The following is a 24,478-nucleotide window of genomic DNA, read 5'->3' on the forward strand; positions in this document are numbered from 1 at the left end:
TTTTAGGGGCACCTAAAAGAAAGAGAGGGATAATAGTAATTCCCCTGTGTGAATTTATTTAGAATGTTCCTGGAAGATTCTAATCTATGATTAGATGTCAGATCAATGTTGAACGTTCAAATGTGAATAATGTTGAGACCATATGTCCATAAGACATAGGAGCAGAATTAGGCCACTCGGCCCATCGAGTCTTCTCCGCCATTCAATCATGGCTGATATTTTTCTCATCCCCATTCTCCTGCCAACTCCCCATAACCCCTGATCCCCCTATTGATCAAAAACCTACCTATCTCTGTTACTTCTTCATTTCTGACACATGTGGCTGCCTACTAATTGGGAATGTTAATTTAGGCCAGGGTTTTCGCCATTGTTCAAAAATACGGAAATGGACAAAATGTCACTGTCCCTCCCTTGAACTTCACTTTGTTGGGGCAGCACTAGAATCAGGTTGGGGTTCGCAATTCTTGGCGGCAGCAGGCCATTTAAATCACCAGCCCGCTCCACTGAAATTAAATTTTGGAAGAACAGAAACACGGAATCCAGCGCGTGCAGATTAGAATCGAAAAAGAAGAACAAAGAAAAATTACAGCACAGGAAGAGGCCCTTTGGCACTCCAAGCCTGCGCCGATCCAGATCCTCTATCTAAAACTGTCGCCTATTTTCTAAGGATCTGTATCCCTCTGCTCCCTGCCCATTCATGTATCTGTCTAGATACATCTTAAATGACGCTATCGTGCCTGCCTCTACCACCTCCGCCGGCAATGCGTTCCAGGCATCCACCACCCTCTGCGTAAAGAACTCTCCACGCATATCTCCCTTAAACTTTTCCCCTCTCACCTTGAACTCGTGACTCCTAGTAATTGAGTCCCCCACTCTGGGGAAAAAGCTTCTTGCTATCCACCCTGTCCATACCTCTTATGATTTTGTAGAACTCAATGAGGTCCCCCCTCAACCTCCGTCTTTCTAATGAAAATAATCCTACCCTACTCAACCTCTATTCATAGCTAGCGCCCTCCATACCAGGCAACATCCTGGTGAACCTCCTCGCACCTTCTCCTAAGCATCCACATCCTTTTAGTAATGTGGCGACCAGAACTGTACGCAGTATTCCAAATGTGGCCGAACCAAAGTCTTATACAACTATAACATAACCTGCCAACTCTTGTACTCAATATCCCTTCCGATGAAGGAAAGCATGTCGTATGCTTTCTTGACCAATCTATCGACCTGCGCAGCCACCTTCAGGGTACAATGGACCTGAACACCCAGATCTCTCTGTACATCAATTTTCCCCAGGGCTTTTTCATTTACCGTATAGTTTGCCCTTGAATTGGATCTTCCAAAATGCATCACCTCACATTTGCCTGGAATGAACTCCACCTGCCATTTCTCCGCCCAACTCTCCAATCTATCTATATTCTGCTGTATTCTCTGACAGTCCCCTTCACTATCTGCTACTCCACCAATCTTGGTGTCATCTGCAAACTTGCTAATCAGACCACCTATACCTTCCTCCAGATCATTTATGCACATCACAAACAAAAGTGGTCCCAACACGGATTCCTGTGGAACACCACTGGTCACAGTTCTCCATTTTGAGAAACTCCCTTCCACTACTCCTCTCTGTCTCCTGTTGCCCAGCCAGTTCTTTATCCATCTAGCTAGTACACCCTGGACACCATGAGACTACACTTACTCCATCAGCCTACCATGGGGAACCTTATCAAATGCCTTATATGACATCTACAGCATTTCCCACATCAATCAACTTTGTCACTTACTCAAAGAATTCTATTAAGTTGGTAAGACATGACCTTCCCTGCACAAAACCATGTTGCCTATCACTGATAAGCCCATTTTCTTCCAAATGGGAATAGATCCTATCCCTCAGTATCTACTCCAGCAGCTTCCCTGCCACTGACGTCAGGCTCACCAGTCTATAATTACCTGGATTATCCCTGCTACCCTTCTTAAACAAGGGGACAACATTAGCTAATCTCCAGTCCTCCGGTACCTCACCCATGTTCAAGGATGCTGCAAAGATATCTGTTAAGGCCCCAGCTATTTCCTCTCTCACTTCCCTCAGTAACCTGGGATAGATCCCATCCAGTCCTGGGGACTTGTCCACCTTAATGCCTTTTAGAGACCTGGGGACTTGTCCACCTTAATGCCTTTTAGAATAGATAAGTGGAGGTCTGAATGTGGTGGATTCCTTTGGATAGTCAGGGTACCCCTTTGGATAAGGTCCCTGGATAGTTTGGGGAGAGGTAGGGCACACAAGCATTTCTTTTTACACAAACACATTGGAACTGTCAAACAGTAAAAAAAAAAGCTGCCCAGTTGTCAAGGAACAATCCAGCTGTCAAGGAACTGTAAAGGAGATGTCCAGCTATAATAATCTTTATTAGTGCCACAAGTAGGCTTACATTAACACTGCAGTGACGTTACTGTGAAAATTCCCTAGTCGCCATACTCCGGCGCCTGTTCGGATACACTGGGGGAGTATTCAGAATGTCCAATTCACCGAACAAGCACGTCTTTCAGTTCTTGTGGGAGAAACCGGAATACCCGGAGGAAACCCACGGAGACACGGGGAGAACATGCAGACTCCGCACAGACAGTGACCCAAGCTGGGAATCGAACCCGGGTCCTAGGCACTGTGGAGCAACAGTGCTAACCACTGTGCTTCCATGCTGTCAGTGAACTGACCAGTTGTCAAGGAACTGTCAAGCTATAAATGAACTGTAAAAGAGCTTTCCGGATGTTAAATCTGTGTAGGAATCATAAACGCTGTCAAGTAACTGTCTCATGGTACTAGTTGAGTTGGCATGGATGGAGTAAAGGCAAAGGATGGTGGGCATGGATTTGTATGAGTTCAGACTATGTTGGCATAGGGGGTATTGGGAAATGGGGGTATTTTAAGGGGTGCTAAGTTAGCATGGGAAAAAAGGGAATTTTAAGGTGGATAGAAGCCATGGGTTAGCATGGGTAGATTTAGGATGCGGTAGATGGGAAAGGCCATTATTTCAATGAGTGAATTTATAGAGACTTGGATGTAATCATGGATTACTGATTCATTAAATGAAAATTCGACAGATTTCTTTCAGAAAATGACTTTTTGGGTTACTGAGTTATTTGAGCGTGGTGGAATTTAAAAAAAATAATTAATGTGATATGGGCATTGCTGTCGAGGCCATTTTAAAGAGTATTTAAGAGTCAAATATTAAATCTGGAGTCACATGTCGGCCGGACCAGGAAAGGATCTTAGATTTTCTTCCCCAAAGGACATTAGTGAACCCAGGTTCGTTTTTACAATGATCGATAATGGTTCCGTTGTCATCATTAGACTATTAATTCCAGACATTTTATTGAATTAAAATTGCACCATCTGCCAAGGTGGAATTTGAATCTGGGTCCCCAGAGCATTACCCGGGGTCTCTGGATAACTAGTCCTGTGGCAATACGACGATGCCATCACCTCCCCCCCCATAACAGGTGGCCTTGGTACCCACAACAGGTTCTGAAAGTTCCCCAGCACTTGGCTTTTTCTCATGTTCCCTGGTTCTGTTGTAGACTGAATGGTAGGACGCTATTGCTGCGATTAGCCGATAATCGATTAACGGGTTGCATTATAGGAGGATCATAGAAAGTGAACAAGATGGACCTTAGCCATTTCCCCCCCAGTATTTCCGATGTTTTCTGAGTTTCTTGTTCAAAAAGGTTTTCGAGCATTGTAAGGGAAGTTGGTTAAGGTTCCTCTGAGGTTGGAAGACGTCTTGTTTTCTCATCTTACCCAATGAGCTTTCCTGCAGCTTTTGACTTGTAGATGTCACATTTATGCAGAGGTCCAGTTTGACCGGCGACTTTGCAAAGACTCTCGTGGAACTGGAACTGGATGATGAAACTCACAAAGTACCTGAGAAAGGGCAAAGCATACAGTTGGATTTCGGATCAAGCATTAAAGTGGACATATTCATAAATTAGGATTTTGATGACAGCTCACAGGTCTGAAACATTAACTCAGTCTGTCTCTCTCCACAGCTGCTGCCGAACAAACGGAGTATTTCCAGCATTTTCTGGTTTTACTTCAGATTTCCAGCATCTGCAGTACTTTACTTTTGAAACTCAGTCTGGCTCTGCTTACTCGCCCCAGCACTGCATTAACAGACAATTGTGAAGTATTGTCCAACCCAATTTAATTCTGCTGAAGGTGGTTAGCACTGCTGCCTCTCAGCACCAGGGACCCATCTTCGATTCCGGCCTTGGGTGACTGTGTGGTGTTTACACTTTCTCCCTGTGTCTGCAGGATTTTCTTCTTATGCTCCAGTTTCCTCCCACAGTGCAAAGATGTTCAGGTTAGGTGGATTGGCCATGCTAAATTACCCGTAAGGGTCCAAAGATGTACAGGTTAGGTGGGATTATGGGTTGGAGTGGGAGAATGGGCCTAAATAGAGTGCTCTTTCAGAGGGTCGGTGCAAACTCAATGGGCCAAATGGTCTCCTTCTACATTGCAGGGATTCTGTGGATGTATGGACCTGTACTACCTGCTCAGCCATGTTAGAGGGCTGCTTTCAAATTAGGGATCCACTGAGTCTCTTGGTCATCTTCAGCAGTCTTCTCCCAAAAGTTCCTGCAATCCCATTTCCCAACTCCCTCACTTCTCACTGTTGAATGGGAAGAGAGGAGGCTTCACTCAGAAAGAGGGAATTAATGAAATTCACAGCCTCGCGTCCAGGAAGATAGTTGCTCTTGCTACAGAATATTCTGTAAATTCCCATCTGTATTAGCATTGTCAATGACAGCTGGCCTTTAATCACACAATTCTATTTTGGTCACAAGGTACATTCCGACCAATGTAACAATGAATATTTTTGAATTCATATTTCAGTATTCCTTGCAATCTTTTCACTCTGATGAAGGATAGAATGGGAGCTGTGACTAACTCTACTTGTGCAATGTGGAAGTAGCATCACACACATTCAAATAACATTATTCCATCTCCAGTTTTGTAAAACATAATAAATGGAAATGGTGAAAAGAAAGTTTTTAGAACACAATTTTTTTAATGTCCCAGGGAATTTTCTGCCCCTGGATTTGCGCGCAGCAGTGTCTAGATTAATCTCTCAGTCCAGGGGAATTCCAGGAGAACCCTAGCTGTTAGCGGCAGATATACACACAATTCTCCAGTCAGTCATCAGGATACATTGACACCATCGCTGGGCTGGGGAGAGATCCACGTTAGAGACGCACCTGACGTAAGGAACACTTGAAGGAATATGGAACTTTGCACCGGGATCAAAATCTTCCTCCGAGCGAGGGACAGGAGGACACAGGCCCTGATATCTTAATCTGTAGGAAAGAGGTACAAGGTAAGATGGACAGTTTTACAACACTGGTCTGCCTAGTCAGAACTCTGTCCTCAAACTTCTACCCATTTGAAAGGGGGGGGGGTTCTGAGATGAGACCCCTTAAAACTGGATAGCTGGGGTAACACTAGAATAGCTCTACATAAGTTAGTTTATTGTAACTAATAATAGAAAGTGTACCCAGTAATCATTATTAACCATTAGGCATGCATTCTTAGAACATAGCAGTAACAAGCATTTAAACTGTTGCCAATAGTAGTGGCTGCAATATATGATGGGATTTAACTAAGCTAACTTGACCACATTCCGAAGGCAGACAGAATAAGACAGGAATAATGTGGTCAGCAATAACACATCCAAGGGAAGCAGTTGGTGTCAGTAGCTCCAAGATCCTGCGCTCAGACAGACAATGGTACGAACAGGAACCACACTAAGATAAGAGAAATGGGAGTAGGGGAGAGCAAGAGATAGCGGATGCGAAGGTCTTGAAAAACAATAGATGGCCAGGGAACAGAATGGGGCTAAATCACAAGCTGATCACACAGTCACCATGCTGCCTAAAGTAAAATTCATTGGTCAAGGTAAAATCTACAGCTACAAGGATTGGATCGAGTCCAATCGGGGTGGGCTACTGATTTTTGGAAACTGTATAACTGTTGAACCTAAAGCAATGTAAAGCAGAGTGGTTTTAGTGTTTATCCAAATCACTCTCCCTCGTACGTTGACCAAGCTTGGAAATAAAGCCATCTTAATGAGAATTGCTGTCTCCATGGGTTTTTGTATTTAGCTGAGCCGTAACTAAGAGGGAGGTTCCCCACGTAAAAGTCAGCTCAATATTCAGTCCTGAAAACACTCCTACACCGTTACACTTCGGGAAGTTACTATGCCCATTCTGGCATTCTGTGAGCTTAACAAACAAAGTATAATTTGCAACTGGAAGAATACTTTATTGGGAAGTGAAGAATTCATAAATAAAATATATATTTACATATTATACATATAATTTTATAATTTGTATGTATTATATTGTTATGGGCCAGGGTTTAGAGTTACCTGACCCACAACTTTTAATAGATTGTGGTTATTTTAATTTTTAATTTTTTTTAAACGATACAGTGCAGTACAGGCCCTTCAGCCCACGATGTTGCACCGACATGGGAAGTCAAAAAACAAAAGCCATCTAACCTACACTATGCCATTATCATCCATATGCTTATCCAATAAACTTTTAAATGCCCTCAATGTTGGCGAGTTCATTACTATTGCAGGTAGGGCATTCCACGGCCTCACCACTCTTTGCATAAAGAACCTACCTCTGACCTCTGTCCTATATCTATTACCCCTCAGTTTAAGGCTATGTCCCCTCGTGCTAGCCATTTCCATCCATGGGACAAGGCTCCCTTATGGGGAGCATAAGGGCCTACTTTACAGGTGTGATGCAACAGAGGTCTAAATTACTTGTAAAGCAAAACCATGTTTATTTATGAATCCAGTTAACACTTTATAAACCCACAGTAAACACCTTAACAATTATCAACACCAATAATCTCCACAGATATAATATTCTATAAGTAACCCTTCATAACTTTCCTAACAACATCCATAAGACCAAAATACGCTTTTTACAGAAAGACAGCAGGTTTAAATTCGCTACAGAAACAGGTATTACTTTGAAATCCTCAAATGATCTGGAGATGGTCTTTAGATTGCAGAGAAAGATCCTTATACAGCTGTTTGCTTTGCCTGCAACTATCCAGCTCTGAAAATGAAACTAAAACACACTGTAGCTGCCTGCTCAAAAACGAAGGTAAAGCCGACATCACTGCAGCTATTTGATAAACACCCATTTCTTAAAGGTACATCCACTACAGCTATTTGATAAACACCCATTTCTTAAAGGTACTCTCACATGACAATATAATTATGCATAACATAAAATATATACATTCTATGTATGTGTTGCTGCCCTACTGTATCTGAACTAGTAGAGGAGTATACTCGAACGTTGAGGCACTTTTTAATTCATTCTCAAGACATTCTCATGAGCATCACTGACAAGGCCGACACTTGTTCCCCAATTCTAGGTGACCGAGAGAAAATGCTGCTGGCCTTTCTTCTTGAAGCATTACAATTTATATGGTGTATGTAGACCCACAGTGCTGTTAGGGAGGGAGTTTTAGAGTTTTTACACAGCTACAGTGAAGCAACAGTGACATGTTTCCAAGTCAGGATTGTGTGTGCCGTGAAGGGGAATGTAGTGATGTTGCTGTTCCCACACTCCTGCTGCCTTATCCTTGGTAGAAGTTGGGATTTTGGAGGGTGCTGTCAAAGGAGCCTTGGTGAGTTGCTGGAGTGTACCTTGTAGACGGTACATGCAGCTGCTACTGTGTGTTGGTGGTTGAGGGAGTGAATGTTTAAGGTGGTGGATGGGGTGCCAATCCAGGGGTCTGCTTTGTCCTGGGTGTTGTTGATCTTCTTGAGTGTTGTTGGAGCTGCACTCATCCAGGTAAATGGAGAGTATTTCATTATATTCCTGACTTGTGCCTTGGAGATGGTAGGGGGACTTTGGGAAGCTGGGAGTGAGCCAGCTTCTGGTCTTTCTTTAGTGGTCACTCCCTGTAGTTCATTTTAGATAGTGGAATTAGTTGGTGGTCCTGTTTGGTTAGGGCGGCCGTGTTGGATTAGGGTGGTCCAATAAGATCATCAAAAATATCAGGTCAATAATTGCTGCAAGCACTTTTGTTGAAAGAATTGAAATTGGAATATGAACATTGGAATATAATGACCCAAATCACTAGGACAGGAGACACAGACCAAAAGGCTCACAAAAATGTCCGACCAAGATTATACAGTTTAGCTCAGTTGGCTGGACAGCTGGTTTGTGATGCAAGGCCAGATGCACGTGTTCAATTCCCGTACCGGCTCAGGTTATTCATGAAGGCCCCACCTTGTCCATTGCCTGAGGTGTGATGATCCTCAGGTTAAATCACCAGCAGTCATCTCTCCCCCTCAAAGGGAAAAGCAGCCTATGGTTATTTGGGACTATGGCATCTTTCCAATTTATTTCAAGACAGATCGAATTCAAAAATATACAGGTTATATTAAACAATCACCACACTATATAAATGTTACAGAGGCACTAGGAGAGGGTCAGCGCCAGAAATGAGAGATTATCAAGAACAAATTAACTGGCTAGAAGTCTGCTCTCTTAACAAGGTAAATGTAACAGATTTTAAATTACAAAAATATATTTTTGTCATGTAGACACAGAGCAAGTGCCCTCATTTGCAGGGAAGAGAAAAGCTGGAGCCCATCAATAATAGGATATTCTTCATGAAATCTTTTAAAAAATAAATTTGGAGGACCCAAATGTTTTTCTTTTCCAATTAAGGGGCAATTTAGCATGGCCAATTCACCTACCCTACACATCTTAGTCGTCATGAAATCAATTGGGAATTAGGAAGAAACCTCTTTACCTCCAAAAGTAACGAGAATGTGAATTCAATCCCACAGGGAATTGTTGAGGTGAATGGCATAGATGCATTTATGGGACATTTGATATGCATATGCAGGCGAGGGAATACGGGATTATGTTGATAAAGTTAGATGAGGAAAGGGAGCGGCCGCAGCAAAGATGCTCCCGCACAGCCACAAAATTCCTGCTTTTTTTGGGGGGGGGGGTTTCCCGGGGAATTTTCAAAAACAAAAATCCTTTAGGCCCCGCGAATTCGGCCCTGCCCAAGCGCCAAAGCTCCGATCCACGGAGCTGGAGAGGGAGAGAAAAAAAAGGAGAAACTGGTCCCGGTGAGCTGCACGTGGAGGAGGAGTGGGGATCGCTCAGAAACGGCCTGAAAGGCGGAGCACGGAGAGGATAACACAAGAACAAAATAAGAAATTTTTAATTCAACCTTCCTTGTTCCTCTCCTGCAAATTTAAAAAAAAAGAAAAACTTTTTAAAGGGAAAAAAAAACTTTCAAAAAAAAAAATCCATTCTTATAAGAAAAAATCCTTTTTAAAAGGAGAAAAAAAAAACCTTTGGGGTTTTTTTGTTCTTTGGGGGAAACAAAAAAAAAGAATTTCTTTTTCGCACCAGAACCCAGAAAAAAAAGAAAGGCACAGACAGAAATATGCCTGCAAATAATAAATTGGGGGGACGGCGAGATGTAAGAAGGAACAGCAGCGAAGGCGAACGAAAAAAGCAGGAGCTGCGGCCGCGCAGGCAGACTGCCCCACAAGGCGAGACGGCGGTTCAAGCGAATCAGGAAGCGGAAAAGCTGGCGAGCCGAGCAGCGGAGCAGGAACAAGACGCGGTGACCATCCCCCCCCCCCCCCCCCCCCCCCGCACAGGGGGAGGAATGGAGAAACGTGCTGAAAACGGAAATAAACACCATAAAGGAGGAGATAAAACAGACATAAACGCCATGAGGGAGGCACACAATGATGAAGGAGATGCTGGCGGAGACAACAGAAAAAATGCAGCGAACCATCAACGGCCTGGAAAGGAAGGTGGAGGTGCAGGATAAAACTATCCAGGAGTTGAAGAGGGCCGCCTCGGACCAGAGCGACAGGATGGTAACTCAGGAAACCGAGGTGGAAAGGCTGGTAATGACCCAGGGGAGCCTATGAGGGAAAGTGGAGGACCAGGAAAATAGGTCCAGATGGCAGAATGTTAAAATAGTGGGTCTGCCAGAGGGGATGGAGGGCAGAGACCCAACAGGCTACGTCACCCAAATGCTGGGCAAGCTAGTGGGAAGGGAGAAGTTTCCAAACCCCCCAGAAATCGACAGGGCGCACAAGTCACTCCGACCCAGGCCCAAAGCCGGGGAGCAGCCCAGAGCGATTATCGTGAAGCTGCACAGGTTCCAAGACAGGGAAGAAAATCCTAATGTGGGCCGGGCAGACGAAAGCGACAGGAGGGCGAGACAAGGGCTAGCAAAAGGAAGGTAAAACAGGACCAGAACAGGGCAAGTGCTAGGAGGGGGGCCACCATGCTAGCGAGGAGGGCTAACACGGGAGGGCAGGAAGAAAGGAGGGCCGCGGCGCGCTTCTCAGGGGAGAGGGAGCGCCTGGCATAAAGAGAAGGGCGGGCAGGGCACAAGGGGGGGAAGAACACAGGGGGGGGGGGGGACAGCGGAACAGGTACTAAGGAGAGGAATCGGGGGAGAGCGCAGAACAAAAGAGAAGCAAAGGGAAGGGTGAGGTAGATAAGCAGCACGAACACAGGCCTCGGCAGACATGGAGCAGGGCGAGGAACCAAGATGGTGCCACAGACAGCCACTCGGGAGGGCTTCAGGACGAAAGGAGACCCTGGAGTGCAGGGGTGCAGCCACGTGGCATACATACAGCTGGCGGGCATGGTGGGTGCCCTCTGGACAAAAGGAAACCCCGGAGCCCTGGGGCGCGACCTCATGGTGAGAGCGGCGACCGTTGCCATTTTGTACGGCCCCCTAACAAAGGGAAACCCCGGAGGACAGGGGCGCGTCCACCAGGTAAGTATGGGTGACCCCGCAGGACGGGGGTTCAATACCCCCCCACCAGGATTTTTACCTGGAACGTAAGGGGACTCAACGGCCCAGTGAAAAGATCCAGACTCTTCACCCACCTAAGAAGCCTAAAAGCAGACATAATCTACCTACAAGAGATACACCTGAGGGAGAAGGACCAACTGCTGGTAAGAAAGGGCTGGGTGGGACAGACATACCACTCATGCTACGGGACGAGGGCTAGGGGGGTAGCAATATTAATTAGTAAGAGGACGAGGTTTACGGAAACCAAGACAGTTACGGACCCAGGACGACGGTACGTCATGGTCAGCGGTGTCCTGGAAGGGGCACCGGTCGTACTGGTAAATGTGTACGCTCCCAACTGGGACGACACAGAATTCATAAAGAAGACCATGGCAGAAATCTCCGACCTTGACACACACCGACTGATCATGGGGGGCGACTTCAACTGTGTACAGGACCCACTGACCGACCAATCAAACCCTAGAGCAGGGAAAAAGACTGGCATGGCGAGGGAACTAGGAGCATTTATGGAGCAGATGGGGGTGGTGGACCCATGGAGGTTGTTGCACCCGGGAGAGAAGGAATTTTCATACTTCTCACAAGTACACAAGGTATACACCCGTATCGACTTCTTTGCAGTGGGGAAATCGGTGCTTCCAGGCATCACGGGAACGGAGTACTCCGCGATCGTTATCTCTGACCACGCTCCACACTATATGGATGTGAGGTTGGAGACAGGCTGGGTCCAGTGCCCCACATGGAGGCTGGACATGGACCTCCTGGCTGACAAGGCCTTCTGTCAGAAAACATCGTGGGCCATAGGCGACTACGTGAGTAACAACCAAAACGGGGAGGTCTCACCCTCCACGTTCTGGGAGGCACTGAAGGCCGTGATTAGAGGAGAGATCATAGCCTACAAGGCAAGCAGAGATAGGGAAGGGAGGGTGGCCAGGCAACAACTGGTGGATTCCATCCTGGAATACGACAGAAAATACTCCGAGGCCCCGACCGCAGAGCTGCTGGCGGAGAGAAAAAAGCTGCAAATGGACTTTAACCTGCTATCCACTAGGAAAGCACTGTACCAACTTCGTCAGACACGGGAGACCTTCTACGGACACGGAGACAAGGCTGGCGGCCTATTGGCTCACCAGCTGAAAAAGCAGGCGGCCACAAGGGAAATAGCGCAGGTAAAGGATAGCAGAGGCAGACTGGTGACAGAACCAAAGGAGGTCAGTCGGGCATTTGAGACCTTCTACCGGGGACTGTACACCTCCGAGCCCCCCAACGGGGACGCAGGGATGAAATAGTTCCTAGACGGACTGGAACTACCAGTTGTGGGGAAAGACAGACAGGCAGAGCTGGAAGCACCAATAGACCTGGGAGAAATCATGGAGAGCATCAGCTCCATGCAAGCGGGGAAGGCACCGGGACCCGATGGGTTTCCAATGGACTTCTACAAACAATTTGCACCAGTCCTGGTTCGCGGACTCACTGGCAAGGGGCACCCTGCCCCCAACGCTAGCGCAGGCCACAATTTCACTGATACCTAAAAAAGATAAAGACCTGACGGAATGCGGATCATACAGACCCAGTTCACTGCTGAACGCGGATGCGAAAATACTCGCAAAGGTCCTGGCCAAAAGGCTGGAGGGCTGTGTACCAGAGGTGGTCGCAGAGGACCAAACGGGCTTTGTCAAGGGTAGGCAGCTCGCAGCGAACATCAGGCGGCTGCTGAACGTAATAATGACTCCCTCTGGGGAGAGAACACCAGAGGTGATCGTCTCCCTGGACGCAGAAAAGGCCTTTGACAAAGTCGCATGGAAATACCTCCTCGAGGTACTGGAACGGTTTGGACTAGGAGCAGGGTTCACCGCCTGGGTGAGGCTCCTGTACAACGCTCCCAAAGCGAGCGTCCGAACTAACACAACCAGCTCTAAATACTTCCAGCTGCAGAGAGGAACAAGACAGGGCTGCCCCCTGTCCCCACTCTTGTTCGTGCTAGCCATCGAACCCCTGGCGATAGCCCTGCGGGACACGAAAAGCTGGAAGGGAATCTGGAGAGGAGACAGAGAGCACAGAGTCTCACTCTATGCAGAGGACCTGCTCCTCTATGTCTCGAAGCCACAGGAGGGACTGAGGCAGGATCAATTTGGCTGGAGACGAAGTTGAATTCAAACTGAGGCTTTATTAGTATTTGAAGTGTGGCCTCCTACAGCAGCTGATGAAATGGCTGCTAGCTGAAGGCAACGCATATTTATAACCCGGCTCCTTGGCGGAGCTAGCATGCAGGGGCCCAGGTGAACCTGTAGTGCAGGTTCTACCGTACAACCCTTAATATAGCAACACAGTGGTTTACCACAGGTACTGAAGGCAATACTGCAAATGCTGAAAGGGTTTGGAACTTTCTCGGGCTACAAACTTAACCTGGGCAAAAACGAGGCATTCCCAGTGAACCCAAATGGGGGAGGGAGAGAGCTGGAGGGGCTCCCGTTCAAAACGGCACAGAACAGATTCCACTACCTGGGGATCCAGATAGCCAGAGACTGGACACAGATCCACAAGTGGAATCTGACCAGCTTGGTGGAGGAAGTAAGAAGAGACCTTCAAAGGTGGGGCTCACTCCCACTCAACCTGGCGGGGAGAGTGCAGACGATCAAGATGAACATGCTGCCAAGTTTAGTTCCTGTTTAGATCCATTCCGATTTTCATCCCCAAGGCCTTTTTCCAAAACGTAGACAGTCTAATCTTGGCGTTTGTGTGGGGGGGGGTAAGAACCCGAGAATCCCAAAACAGACACTGCAAAGAGGGAAAATCAAAGGGGGCTTGACCTTACCAAACCTACAATACTACCACTGGGCAGCAACGGCAGAAAGAGTGAGGAGATGGGTACAAGAACCTGACACAGATTGGGTACAAATGGAGTAGGCATCCTGTAAAGGAACGACCCTCCGGGCTCCATTCCCCTCAACAAGATACACAACAAGCCCAGTGGTAGCGGCCACGCTGAGAACATGGACCCAGCTCAGACAACACTTCGGGATAACTAAAATGTCCCCCATGGCCCCCATCTGCGGCAATCACAGATTCGCCCCAGCAAAGCTAGATACCACCTTCAAAAGATGGAGGCGGGACGGGGGCACATTGACGGTCGGTGACTTCTACGTAGGGCTACAGACTGGCGACACTAGACGAACTGATGAGGAAGTGGAGGCTAGCAAAAGGACAGGAAATGAGACACCTCCAAATAAAACACTTCCTCCGCAAAGAGACAGTGGGGTACCCTGGGGCCCCAGAAAGCACACTACTAGAGGACCTGATAGGCACAAGCAATGAGAAGGGGGGCTATGGGGGAAACTATACAGACAGCTACTGGACAGAGCCCAGACTCCACTGGACGTGAACTGACAAAAATGGGAGGAGGAACTGGGGACAGAGGTAGGATGGGGACTCTGGAGCGAAGCACTGAGCAGGGTGAACTTCACCTCCGCCTGCGCAAGGCTAAGCCTAATGCAGCTCAAAGTGGTGCACAGAGCACACCTGACCAGAACCCGAATGAGCAGGTTCTTCCCGGAGGTGGAGGACAAATGTGAACGGTGCCAGAGGGGCCCGGCCAACCACACCCACATGTTTTGGGCTTGCCCCAAGCCTGCTGGGTTCTGGACAGCCTTTTCCGAGGCAATATCCAAGGTTGTGGGGGTGAGGGTAAAGCCATGCCCAATAGTGGCAATCTTCGGGGTATCGGAGCAGCCAGAGCTACACATGGGGAAGGGGGCCAACGCCCTCGCTTTCGCTTCCCTAATCGCACGCCGGAGAATTCTGCTCGGCTGGCGATCAGCAGCACCACCCACAGCTGCAGATTGGCTCGCTGACCTCTCGGAATTTCTCCACCTTGGGAAGATTAAATATGCCATCCGAAGGTCAGAGGAAGGCTTCCTGGATACTTGGGGGCAGTTTGTCGGTCTGTTCCAAAACCTGTTCGAGGCCAACAATGAGGAGTAACCTAATAAGAATTTTTAAAAAAAACACCACGATAGATGAGTTACCAAAAGACTGCGCAACCCGGGGGGCGGGGGGAGGGGGGGGGAGACGGAAGGAAGGCAGGGAAACCACGAGAGATGATTTCACTCTGTCCGGAAAATAAAAGAAAAGCACAGCCGAAACCGGGAGGGGGGGGGGGGTGGGTGGGTGGGGGGGGGGAAGGGGGAGGGGGGGAGACTGGGAAGTGGGAGGAACCATAGACCGATCTAGAGGGCAATGAAATGCACGTAGGGTCAGATAAACGAAGGACAAACTAAACCTCTGTATAATAAAGGAAATTAGCGTGGGCGAGAAAAATGTGATGTGTATATATACAACTGTTTATAAATATGAGAAATGCGAATAAAAAAGACTTTTTTTTTTAAAGTTAGATGAGGAAAGACGAGTGGAGACTCAAGTGGAGCAGTAACTCCTGCAGAGACTTTGATCGAATGGCCTGAAATTATATGAATTTCACTTTAGAATAACCTAACTTTATGTAGCTGTCTTTCTGTTTCAGTCCGTCCTTCTCATTCTTACCTGGTGTCACTCTGTTACCTGACTTACAGTCCCTCTCTCTTTCTCTCTCTCCCTTCTTTCACCCTCCTTCTTTCTCTCGCTCTCTGTTATCTTGCAGCAGTCTCTCTCCCCCTCTCCCCCTCTCTCTTTATAACCTACATACTCGCAGTCTCTTTTACCGAAAGAAAGAGCAATAATTTTCTTTCTGTTCCAAAGGGATAACATTCTTTTCTCCAACTATTTTTGATTCTCTGAATTACTCTTTGCTGCCATTTTATTTCTGACTGTCTCTGGATTTATACCTGAGGTTCCACCACTCCTGGTTGTAAGCATCTTCTGGAATCCGCCCATCAAACACCTTCCAACGCCATTGATCCATCAAGTAGCTGAATGGAAGGAAAGCAATCTTGTCCAAAGCGATGCTCATTAGGTAATTGATATCACTCTCTAGGTAGGAGAAAGGTCCAGAAATTATATTTCATAATTATTACTATTTCATCAATTATCCTCATGAATAATTCCCCTTCTGGACTCCAATGTCAGCAGACTGCTGTTATCAGGTGAGTGGAGAGGCAGCATAATCTGATGCAAATGAGTGAGGCAATTTGGCCCATCTTAGTTTATTCGCCCAGAACAATACTACAACTCCTCCATCTATTTGCTTCTTAACTGATTCCTGAGCTTTTTTCCCTTCACTGTTGTATCCGAAAGCCTATTTCATGTGTTGGTGTTAGAATACAAGGGGTTAGAGGTCAAGCTTCAGCTGCAAAGCCTTGATTAGACCGAGGGGCTAAATGGGATACTCCTGTTCCAGTCTCTATGCTGTCAAACACTGAAGATCCATGACACTATTCAAAGTAGAGCATTGGAACTTTCCCTGTTTATTTCTCAATCAGCATCACTATCACAAATGAACTTGCCATTGTGACATTGCTGCTGTGAGTTTGCTGTGGACAAATTGGTTGCTGTGTTTCCTACACTGTAACAGTGGCTACATTTCAAAAGTATTTCACTGGCTGTCAAGCACTTTGTATGTCCTTAGGGTTTAGAAGGTCGACAGTCTCAGTTCTTTTATGTCATGTATTAGTTCCCTGGATGCAATTTAACAGTAAGTCCAGGGGGTAAGTAGGTTGGCACTAAGTTTCAGAGATTTGGAGAGGGGGGAGGAAGGGGATGTTATGGAGGGCTACGATCCTGCCTCCATTGGTTCCTCTTCTTTGGGGACTGCTTGTAGTCCCAGCAGTGGCCACCACTCGTACTGGCCCTGCTGGGGTGACAGCCATTCAACTGGTCAGCAGCTCCCTGAAATGGGGGCAAAGGTCTCGGCCTTAGCCAATTAACGCCTTGCCAAATGATAATTGGTGCAGGGCAGCTGGTAACCTTTTGGTGGGGCGGGGGGGGGGGGTTTGCTGCAGGAGACCCCACCATCAAAAAAAATTCTTGCTTTCTGAATTCAAGCCTCTGGAATTTACTCAGATCTGCATGTGCACACCTGGGTAATGGCTAATAATCTTGCCCCTTTGACCTCAAAAACATTCCACAGTAAGATCCTACAATTACCTTTGTTATCTTCCACCTTGTCGAGGAGTCCGATGGTATGGAGATGTTTGGGAGTGGCTACTGACAGAGCCATAACATCTCCGATGGCCTCGTGGAAACCAGGGTTAGCGCCATCTCTGAATGTGATGTGTAGGTCTTTGTACTGAAGGAAATACTGGACGTGACCCATTTCATGATGAGCTGTTACCAGGTCTTCCATGTTCACTACCGTGCACTGCTTAATCCTGACAAAAGAACAAAAAATGGTAATGGTGTTTTGGAATACTCTCCACTTGCCTGGATGAGTGCAGCTCCAACACTCAACAAACTGGACACCATCCAGGACAAAGCTGCTCACTTGATTGACACCCCAGCGACCATGTCCGCATGCACTCCCTCCACCACTGAGGCACAGTGGCATCAGTGTGCATCATCCACAGTATACACAGCAGCAACTCAGCAAGGCTCCTTTGACAGCACCTGCCAAACCCGCGACCACTACCTCCCAGAAGGACAAGAGCAATAGGTGCCTGGGAACACCACCACCTCCAAGTTCCCCTTCAAGTCACACACCATCCTGTCTTGGAAATATATCACCATTTCTTCACTATCGCTGGGTCAAAATTCTGGAACACCCTCCCTAACAGCACTGTGGGTGTGCCTGCACCATATGGACTGCAGCAGTTTAAGGAGGCGGCTCCTGTTCTTTGTGTTGCTTAATTCAGGATGGTTGGCGTAGTGTTCACAAAGACCACAAATTAGCTTGAACTTAAACAAAGCTATAAATTTATTAACATGACTAATTTGGATTCGACACGTACTTCTAAATACTACACATTTGATTGTTAATATATAAACTACACTCATCTACAACCAATCTTAATACTAGTCTAGCTACATCAAAACAGGTCTACAAAATTATGAGAGGCATAGACAGAGTGGATACTCAGAGGCTTTTCCCCAGGGTAGAGGGGTCAATTACTAGGGGGCATAGGTTTAAGGTGCGAGGGGCAAGGTTTAAAGGAGATGTACGAGACAAATTTTTTACACAGAGGATATTGAGTGCCTGGAACGCGCTGCCGGAGGAGATGGTGGAAGCAGGGACGATAGTGACATTTAAGGGGCATCTGGACAAATACATGAATAGGATGGGAATAGAGGGGTACGGACCCAGAAAGTGTAGAAGATTTTAGTTTAGCAGCATGGTCGGCACGGGCTTGGAGGGCCGAAGGGCCTGTTCCTGTGCTGTATTTTTCTTTGTTCTTTGTTCTTTGTTAGTATAAACTATGATCTGTTCTAACTCACTCTAATAATACTTCTGACTGCCTCCAGCTAACTTCTGGACGACTCTCCCCCACAAGGCTTAGGTTTGATGCCTTATATACTTTTATCTGTAGCTCCCTCTAGTGGCTACTCCAGACATTTCATTAACCCTTGCTGTTCTTACAGTTATGATAATACCACGACCACCACCTTCTCGAGGGCAGTTAGGAATGGGCCAAGCCAGCGATGCTCACATCTCGTGGAAGAATTTTAAAAAATACTTCGGTAGCACTTGGCAATGGGGGAAACCTTCCAAGCAAACTTTGGTATCGGGAAATTATGGGCAGTCTATCACCAATCTGGAATAAGAGTGCCGCAACTTACTGAAGGTTGCTGCTGTGGCGGTGTGGGGTTTTGGATTGCGAGGTTGTCTTCAATCTGGGTTGCGTAGCAAATAGCTGCTGGCCAGCCCATGACAGTGAGGGTCACAGGGGGAGGCGGTGGCATAGTAGTATTGTCACTAGACTAGTAAACCAGAGACACAGGGTAATGCTCTGGGGACCCAGGTTCGAATCCCGCCACTGCAGGTGGTGAAATTTAAATTCAATAAAAATCTGGAATTAAAAGTCCAATGATCACCATGAGTCGATTGTCGTGAAATCCCATCTGGTTCACTACTGCCCTAGAGGGAAGGAAATCTGCCGTCCTTACCCGGTCCGGCCACAGGTGACTCCAGACCCACAGCAAGCTGGTTGACTCTTAACTGCATCTTCAAGGGCAATTAGGGATGTGCAATAAATGCTGGTATAGTCTGCGACGCGCACATCCCATGAACGAATAAAAAAACAGATTTTGGAGTAACACATTGTCAAGCAGCTGCCAGGCCAAAGAGCTGAGCTGATTTTTATAAATCATTCATCAGCCAGTAGCCAATGAACATGGCACAATCAATCGCTCTTTGCTTTCTTGGCATGGTGGACCCCAATTTGGCTAGTGAAACACAAATCAGCTTTGGGAAAGAGAGCAAAACAAGGATTTTCTGCTAGCAATTCCATTGCTGCTTTCGAGTGCAAAATGGAGGGTCTGGTGGGGAGGTGCACGCTGACACGGCGAACATGCAAACTCCACACAGACAGTCATCCAAGGCTGGAATTGAACCCGAGTCCTTGGCGCTGTGCCATTGTGCTGCCCTGAGGAATGTTATAGCACAAAAGGCAGCAATCTGACCCATCAAGCCTGTGCTATCTTCATCCATGTCTTTACGAATTTGGCTTCCCCCATTGTTTCTGGGCGTGCATTTTTTGATGATAATCTGAATTTTTCACAATTTTTCACTGTCTGATCTGTGGAGATAATCCTCCCCTGGACAACGTAACAAAACAGCTGCTATTTTCAGCCAGTCGTCCCTTAAACCTGCTCTCGCCCAATGAGAAGATCCTTAGACTTTCTGCAAAACGAAACCATTCTCATTATTCGCCCCTTTCTCTCCGATCAGAACCCTCTGGTCAGGAGGTCAGGGGTTCAAAACGCACTCCAGAGATTTCAGCACAGAAACCAGTGGCCCTGAGGGGCTGCACCATCTTTCTGGCTTCACCAACCTTTTGGGGGGGGCGGGGGTGCAGCATGGAACATTTCAAAGAGGGCCGGGGCGGGGAGGGTTTAGAATCATAGGATCAGAGAATTTACAGTGCAGAAGGAGGCCATTCGGCCCATCAAGTCTACACCGGCCCCCGGAAAGAGCAGGGGAATTAAGTACACAGCGCCTAATGGGTTGAGGAGGTCCAAAAGAGTTGCCCAAAATAAGCTATACCCTTTTGACATCACGTATAAAATACTTTACTTACATCCTGCCTTCTTCACTTCATTGATGCTGTGTATACTGTGTGTAATACCAGGTATTGCGGTACCTGAGAGGTGGATGACCATTGGTTAGACCTGAGAGTTTTTGAGAGTTTGGCTCAAGGTGGATTGGAACTTTATGGGAAAAACAAAATGTTAGGTAAAGCTTTGTGTGAAGAAATGTCAAGACAGGCTTTCACAGGCTTCTGATAGCAAGCTGAGAAATGTCAAGACAGGCTTTCAAAGGCTTCTGATAACAAGCTGTAATTGTTGTTTTAGTACCAGACAAATTGCAGTAACGGCCTTGGGAAGGGTTGCGCTCGACTTGAAAATAATCATAAATTAGCTAAAAGGCACAGATGGAATGCGAGGGAGCTGCCCTCAGAAATGAATCAAAACTGTATAAGAACTGCTGTTAGATGGATTGGCTTTGGCTTGCTGTTGTAACTCTCAAGAGATACAGTGGTCTTAGCCCCGGCCGAGAAATAAACATATGTTAAAGTAACAAGGTGTTCGATTGATCATTTCATCTGGACTGTCTGCAAAAGAATCCTCATTTGGTGGAGAATGCGGGCATTCAAGGAGCCTCCCTGGAACCTGATGCTGTAACAGATTGATCGCATTGGGACGCTGAGGAGGGAATTGGCCACCAAACGTGAGTACCCTTGTTACCACTTTAGTTTCCCCCTCTGCTGTCCCAAGTGTGGCCACGCCCTGCTGTTCGGTTTCGGTGGAGACTCTGACTAAATCAAAACAGTCCGGCGAACCCGTTACGAAGAAGGGTTGAAAGGGTTGGAGTCCCTGGGAGGTTAAAATCCTTCCTAAAGTCCCGGGTTGGAAACCCTGGGAGGTTAGAGTCCTCCCTAAAAGGTCCAGGGTTGGAGTCCCTGGGAGGTTAAAGTCCTCCCTAAAGTCCCGGGTTGGAGTCCCTGGGAGGTGAGAGTCCTCCCTAAAGTCCCGGGTTGGAAACCTTGGGAGGTTAGAGTCCCCCCTAAACAGTCCGGGTTGGAGTCCCTGGGAGGTTAAAATCCTTCCTAAAGTCCCGGGTTGGAAACCTTGGGAGGTTAGAGTCCTCCTTAAATCTCTGGGTAAATGAGTGATGATGATCCTTAGGGTTGCCTAATACCTTCGTGATAAAAGGTGTTTTTTGATAAATAAGTATATCAACCGGTGTCTAGACTTATTCGACACTTCGGGTTGATCAGATTGAATATTACGGAGAACGGATAACTCTGTCCAAATTATATATTATAAAATTTAAATGGTGGTGCGGATAACACCTAAAGGAAACATAATAAACAGGGCTTATGGGCAGCACGGTAGCCTTGTGGATAGCACAATTGCTTCACAGCTCCAGGGTCCCAGGTTCGATTCCGGCTTGGATCACTGTCTGTGCGGAGTCTGCACGTCCTCCCCGTGTGTGCGTGGGTTTCCTCCGGGTGCTCCGGTTTCCTCCCACAGTCCAAAGATGTGCAGGTTAGGTGGATTGGCCATGATAAATTGCCCTTAGTGTCCAAAATTGCCCTTAGTGTTGGGTGGGGTTACTGGGTTATGGGGGTAGGGTGGAGGTGTTGACTTTGGGTAGGGTGCTCTTTCCAAGAGCCGGTGCAGACTCGATGGGCCGAATGGCCTCCTTCTGCACTGTAAATTCTAAAGGCTTGACCGTTGCGTGCCCTGTCGGGACACTCAAACAATTTCTTAAATCTGTTAGTTCTGTCTTTGATCCCTTGAGTCTGTCAGTCTGTTTAAATCAGTCCTCTCTCTCTCTCTCTTTTCATGTTTCATTTCCAGACTTTGACCTTCTAAAAGTCACTTTCGAACAATTTGATTTAGCCTTTTGATTGGGCAATGGGGCAGGATAACCCCGTTTAAATTCTTGATTGAATAGGCGAGTTAGGATCGCTACCAAAATTAAATAGGAAACCACAAGGATCATCTGAGGATAGGAGACAATGGGTAATACTTTAGATAGTACCTCTGATAGTGGAAGAGCTTCAGACTCTTTGTGAATAGTATCCGGAACATTCTCAGACGATGAGGATGACCCTGAAAATTGGCACTATAGGGGACGACCGACCGTTACACCGCCACTACGGTCGCCTCCACCTTACATTCCCAGGGTTCTGATTGTAGTTTAAACTGTTCTAAAACAAATGATGTTTCAGACAAAAAAAATCTTTATTCCTCTGGTGTGACCATGTTAGAAATTACATTAAAGATGTGTACGTTCAAGCCCTTTATCCACCGCTCCCCCCACCACTATCACCATCTCCGCCGTCGCAAGGAGGTCCGGCGACTCGCACGCGTTCTAAAACCCATGCTAATCAATTCCCACAGATGAATCAAGAGTTAGTCCCGGGAAAAGAGGGGGCACCGGAGGTGGATTTCCCTGATTACCCAGACGATTATCAACCGCAGTGTCAGTTTCCCGTCCGGCAAGTTCCCAATATAGCATACAACCCTGCCAACCCCCGGGGCCCAACAACCAGGCATTTCAAAATAATTATTATAATTAATAAATTAATCAAATTTGATACTACTGATTCAGTATTAATAAATTATACAATATAATACAGTCAAACAGTTGATTGATCAATAACATTTCAATAATAGTATTTCAGCTCAAATTCATCGATTGGGGGTACAGTTGGAAGATAAATTGGGGTGGATCAAGTTTTTTTGATTTCTTTTTGGATATGTAATGCCAAATCTTTAACTTCTTTAGAGTTATTGGGAATGAAAGTACAACATTCTGCACTTTGACATCTTCTGGATTATACACAAAAGCTTGTTGAAAGGGTTAATTTTCTTGCAGAGACAAAAAGAGGCGTATAGCTTGGAATGATGCCATTCGCATCTCTAAACTTTTTTTAAAAAAAAATAATTGTCACTCGAATGGACTGGGAGTAAAAGTTGGATTGCTGCCAAATTCCAGTTATCAAATGTTCTTGAACGATCTGTTCTTTTTAATTAGAGTTGTTTTGGTTTTGTAAAACCAGCTTCCATTGTTTGAAGTTTTAATTTCCAGGCTAATTCTAAACATTTATTTTAAAATCTCAAACACAATAACTTATTAAACATATAGGTTTTCTGTAGATGAATTCGTCGATTCTATTAAAGAAGGCACTACTAGCAAGATATGTTGGTTTCTTAAAATTAATAAAGCAATATTCAGAATAATGACAGTTCTCTTAAGTTAACAGTTCTTGACTATCCCTGCAGAATTCACTAGAGGCACTTATACAGAATCTTATTTGGCAACAAGTTTTGGTTCCGTGTCACTCTCCTTGTAATACTCCAATACTAGCAGTCCCGAAGCCCGGCAAGCCAGATCAATATCGCCTCGTCCAAGATCTGCGCTCAATTAATGCCATTGTGCAACCCCTTCACGCATTGGTCCCAAATCCAGCCCACATTTTAGCCCAAGTCCCAACGGACGCTACAACATTTTCCCTGGTGGATCTCCAGCATGCCTTTTTCGCCCTCCCCTTGCACCCGGATTCACAGTATCTCTTTGCCTTTACATATCAAAATCAACAATACACATGGATTAGGCTGCCTCAAGAATTTATACATTCGCCTACTCTTTTCTCCCGCTGTCTCCAACAACAATTACAGCCCCTGGAATTAAAAGGGGGATCCACCCTCGTACAGTATGTTGACGATTTACTGATCGCAAGCCCGTCAGAACAAAGTTGTAAAGAAGATACGGCTCAATTATTAAATTACCTTTCAATTTTAGGATACGTTGTGTCACCCGCCAAAGTAGTAGTAGCCCAACCAACAGTCCGGTTTCTGGGTATCCGTTTATCCGCCGATGCACGGGCACTATCACCAAGTCGAGTTCAGCCCATTTGTTAGTACCCTGAACCCACAACGGCTAAGGATGTCCGTAAATGGCTCGGGATGGTTAATTATTGTTGGCAATGGATTCCGAATATCGCCCTAGATACCCGGCTATTGACCCCATACACCAATAACGCTGGAGAGTTCCAGTTAAGTACGGAAGCCCAAGAGGCCTTCCATCGGCTAAAAGACGCCTTAATGAGGGCGCCAGCACTAGGACGCCCCCTTTATGATCGACCTTTCCACCTTTATTGTACTGTTTTAGCCGGTTGTGCCACCGCGGTACTTACCCAGAAACATGGGGATCGCCACCATCCTATAGCTTATTACTCGTCTAAACTTGATCCAGTTGCACTCGGCTATCCTGGATGTACTCAGATTTTAGCCTCTATTTACAACAGTCTCCAGTCAGCGGCTAATCTCACTCTTCAGCAGGATATTGTTATTTATAGTTCACATTCAGTCACGGCCCTGCTCGGTCAACTTCAGACTCAGCACCTAACTATGGCGCGTCAAAATAAATATGAGATTTATCTCCTCAATAACCCGAAACTTCAGTTCCGGCACTGTACTACTATTGAC

The 24,478-nt window shown here is 46.4% G+C and overlaps 1 protein-coding gene across 1 annotated transcript in view; it reads right to left on the reverse strand.

Moving 5' to 3' along the window:
• ace (angiotensin I converting enzyme (peptidyl-dipeptidase A) 1) overlaps positions 1 to 24,478 on the reverse strand; it is a 534,228-nt gene that overhangs the window by 33,596 nt on the left and 476,154 nt on the right. The window contains exons 20-23 of the mRNA XM_072486945.1: positions 16,970 to 17,193; positions 15,712 to 15,856; positions 5,251 to 5,349; positions 3,794 to 3,916 (exon numbers count right to left, since the gene is read on the reverse strand). Of these exons, the coding sequence (XP_072343046.1) occupies positions 3,794 to 3,916; positions 5,251 to 5,349; positions 15,712 to 15,856; positions 16,970 to 17,193 (591 nt within the window). The remainder of the gene's footprint in view (positions 1 to 3,793; positions 3,917 to 5,250; positions 5,350 to 15,711; positions 15,857 to 16,969; positions 17,194 to 24,478) is intronic.

The sequence above is a fragment of the Scyliorhinus torazame genome, chromosome 21, assembly GCF_047496885.1.
Source record: "Scyliorhinus torazame isolate Kashiwa2021f chromosome 21, sScyTor2.1, whole genome shotgun sequence".
Taxonomy (NCBI): domain Eukaryota; kingdom Metazoa; phylum Chordata; class Chondrichthyes; order Carcharhiniformes; family Scyliorhinidae; genus Scyliorhinus; species Scyliorhinus torazame.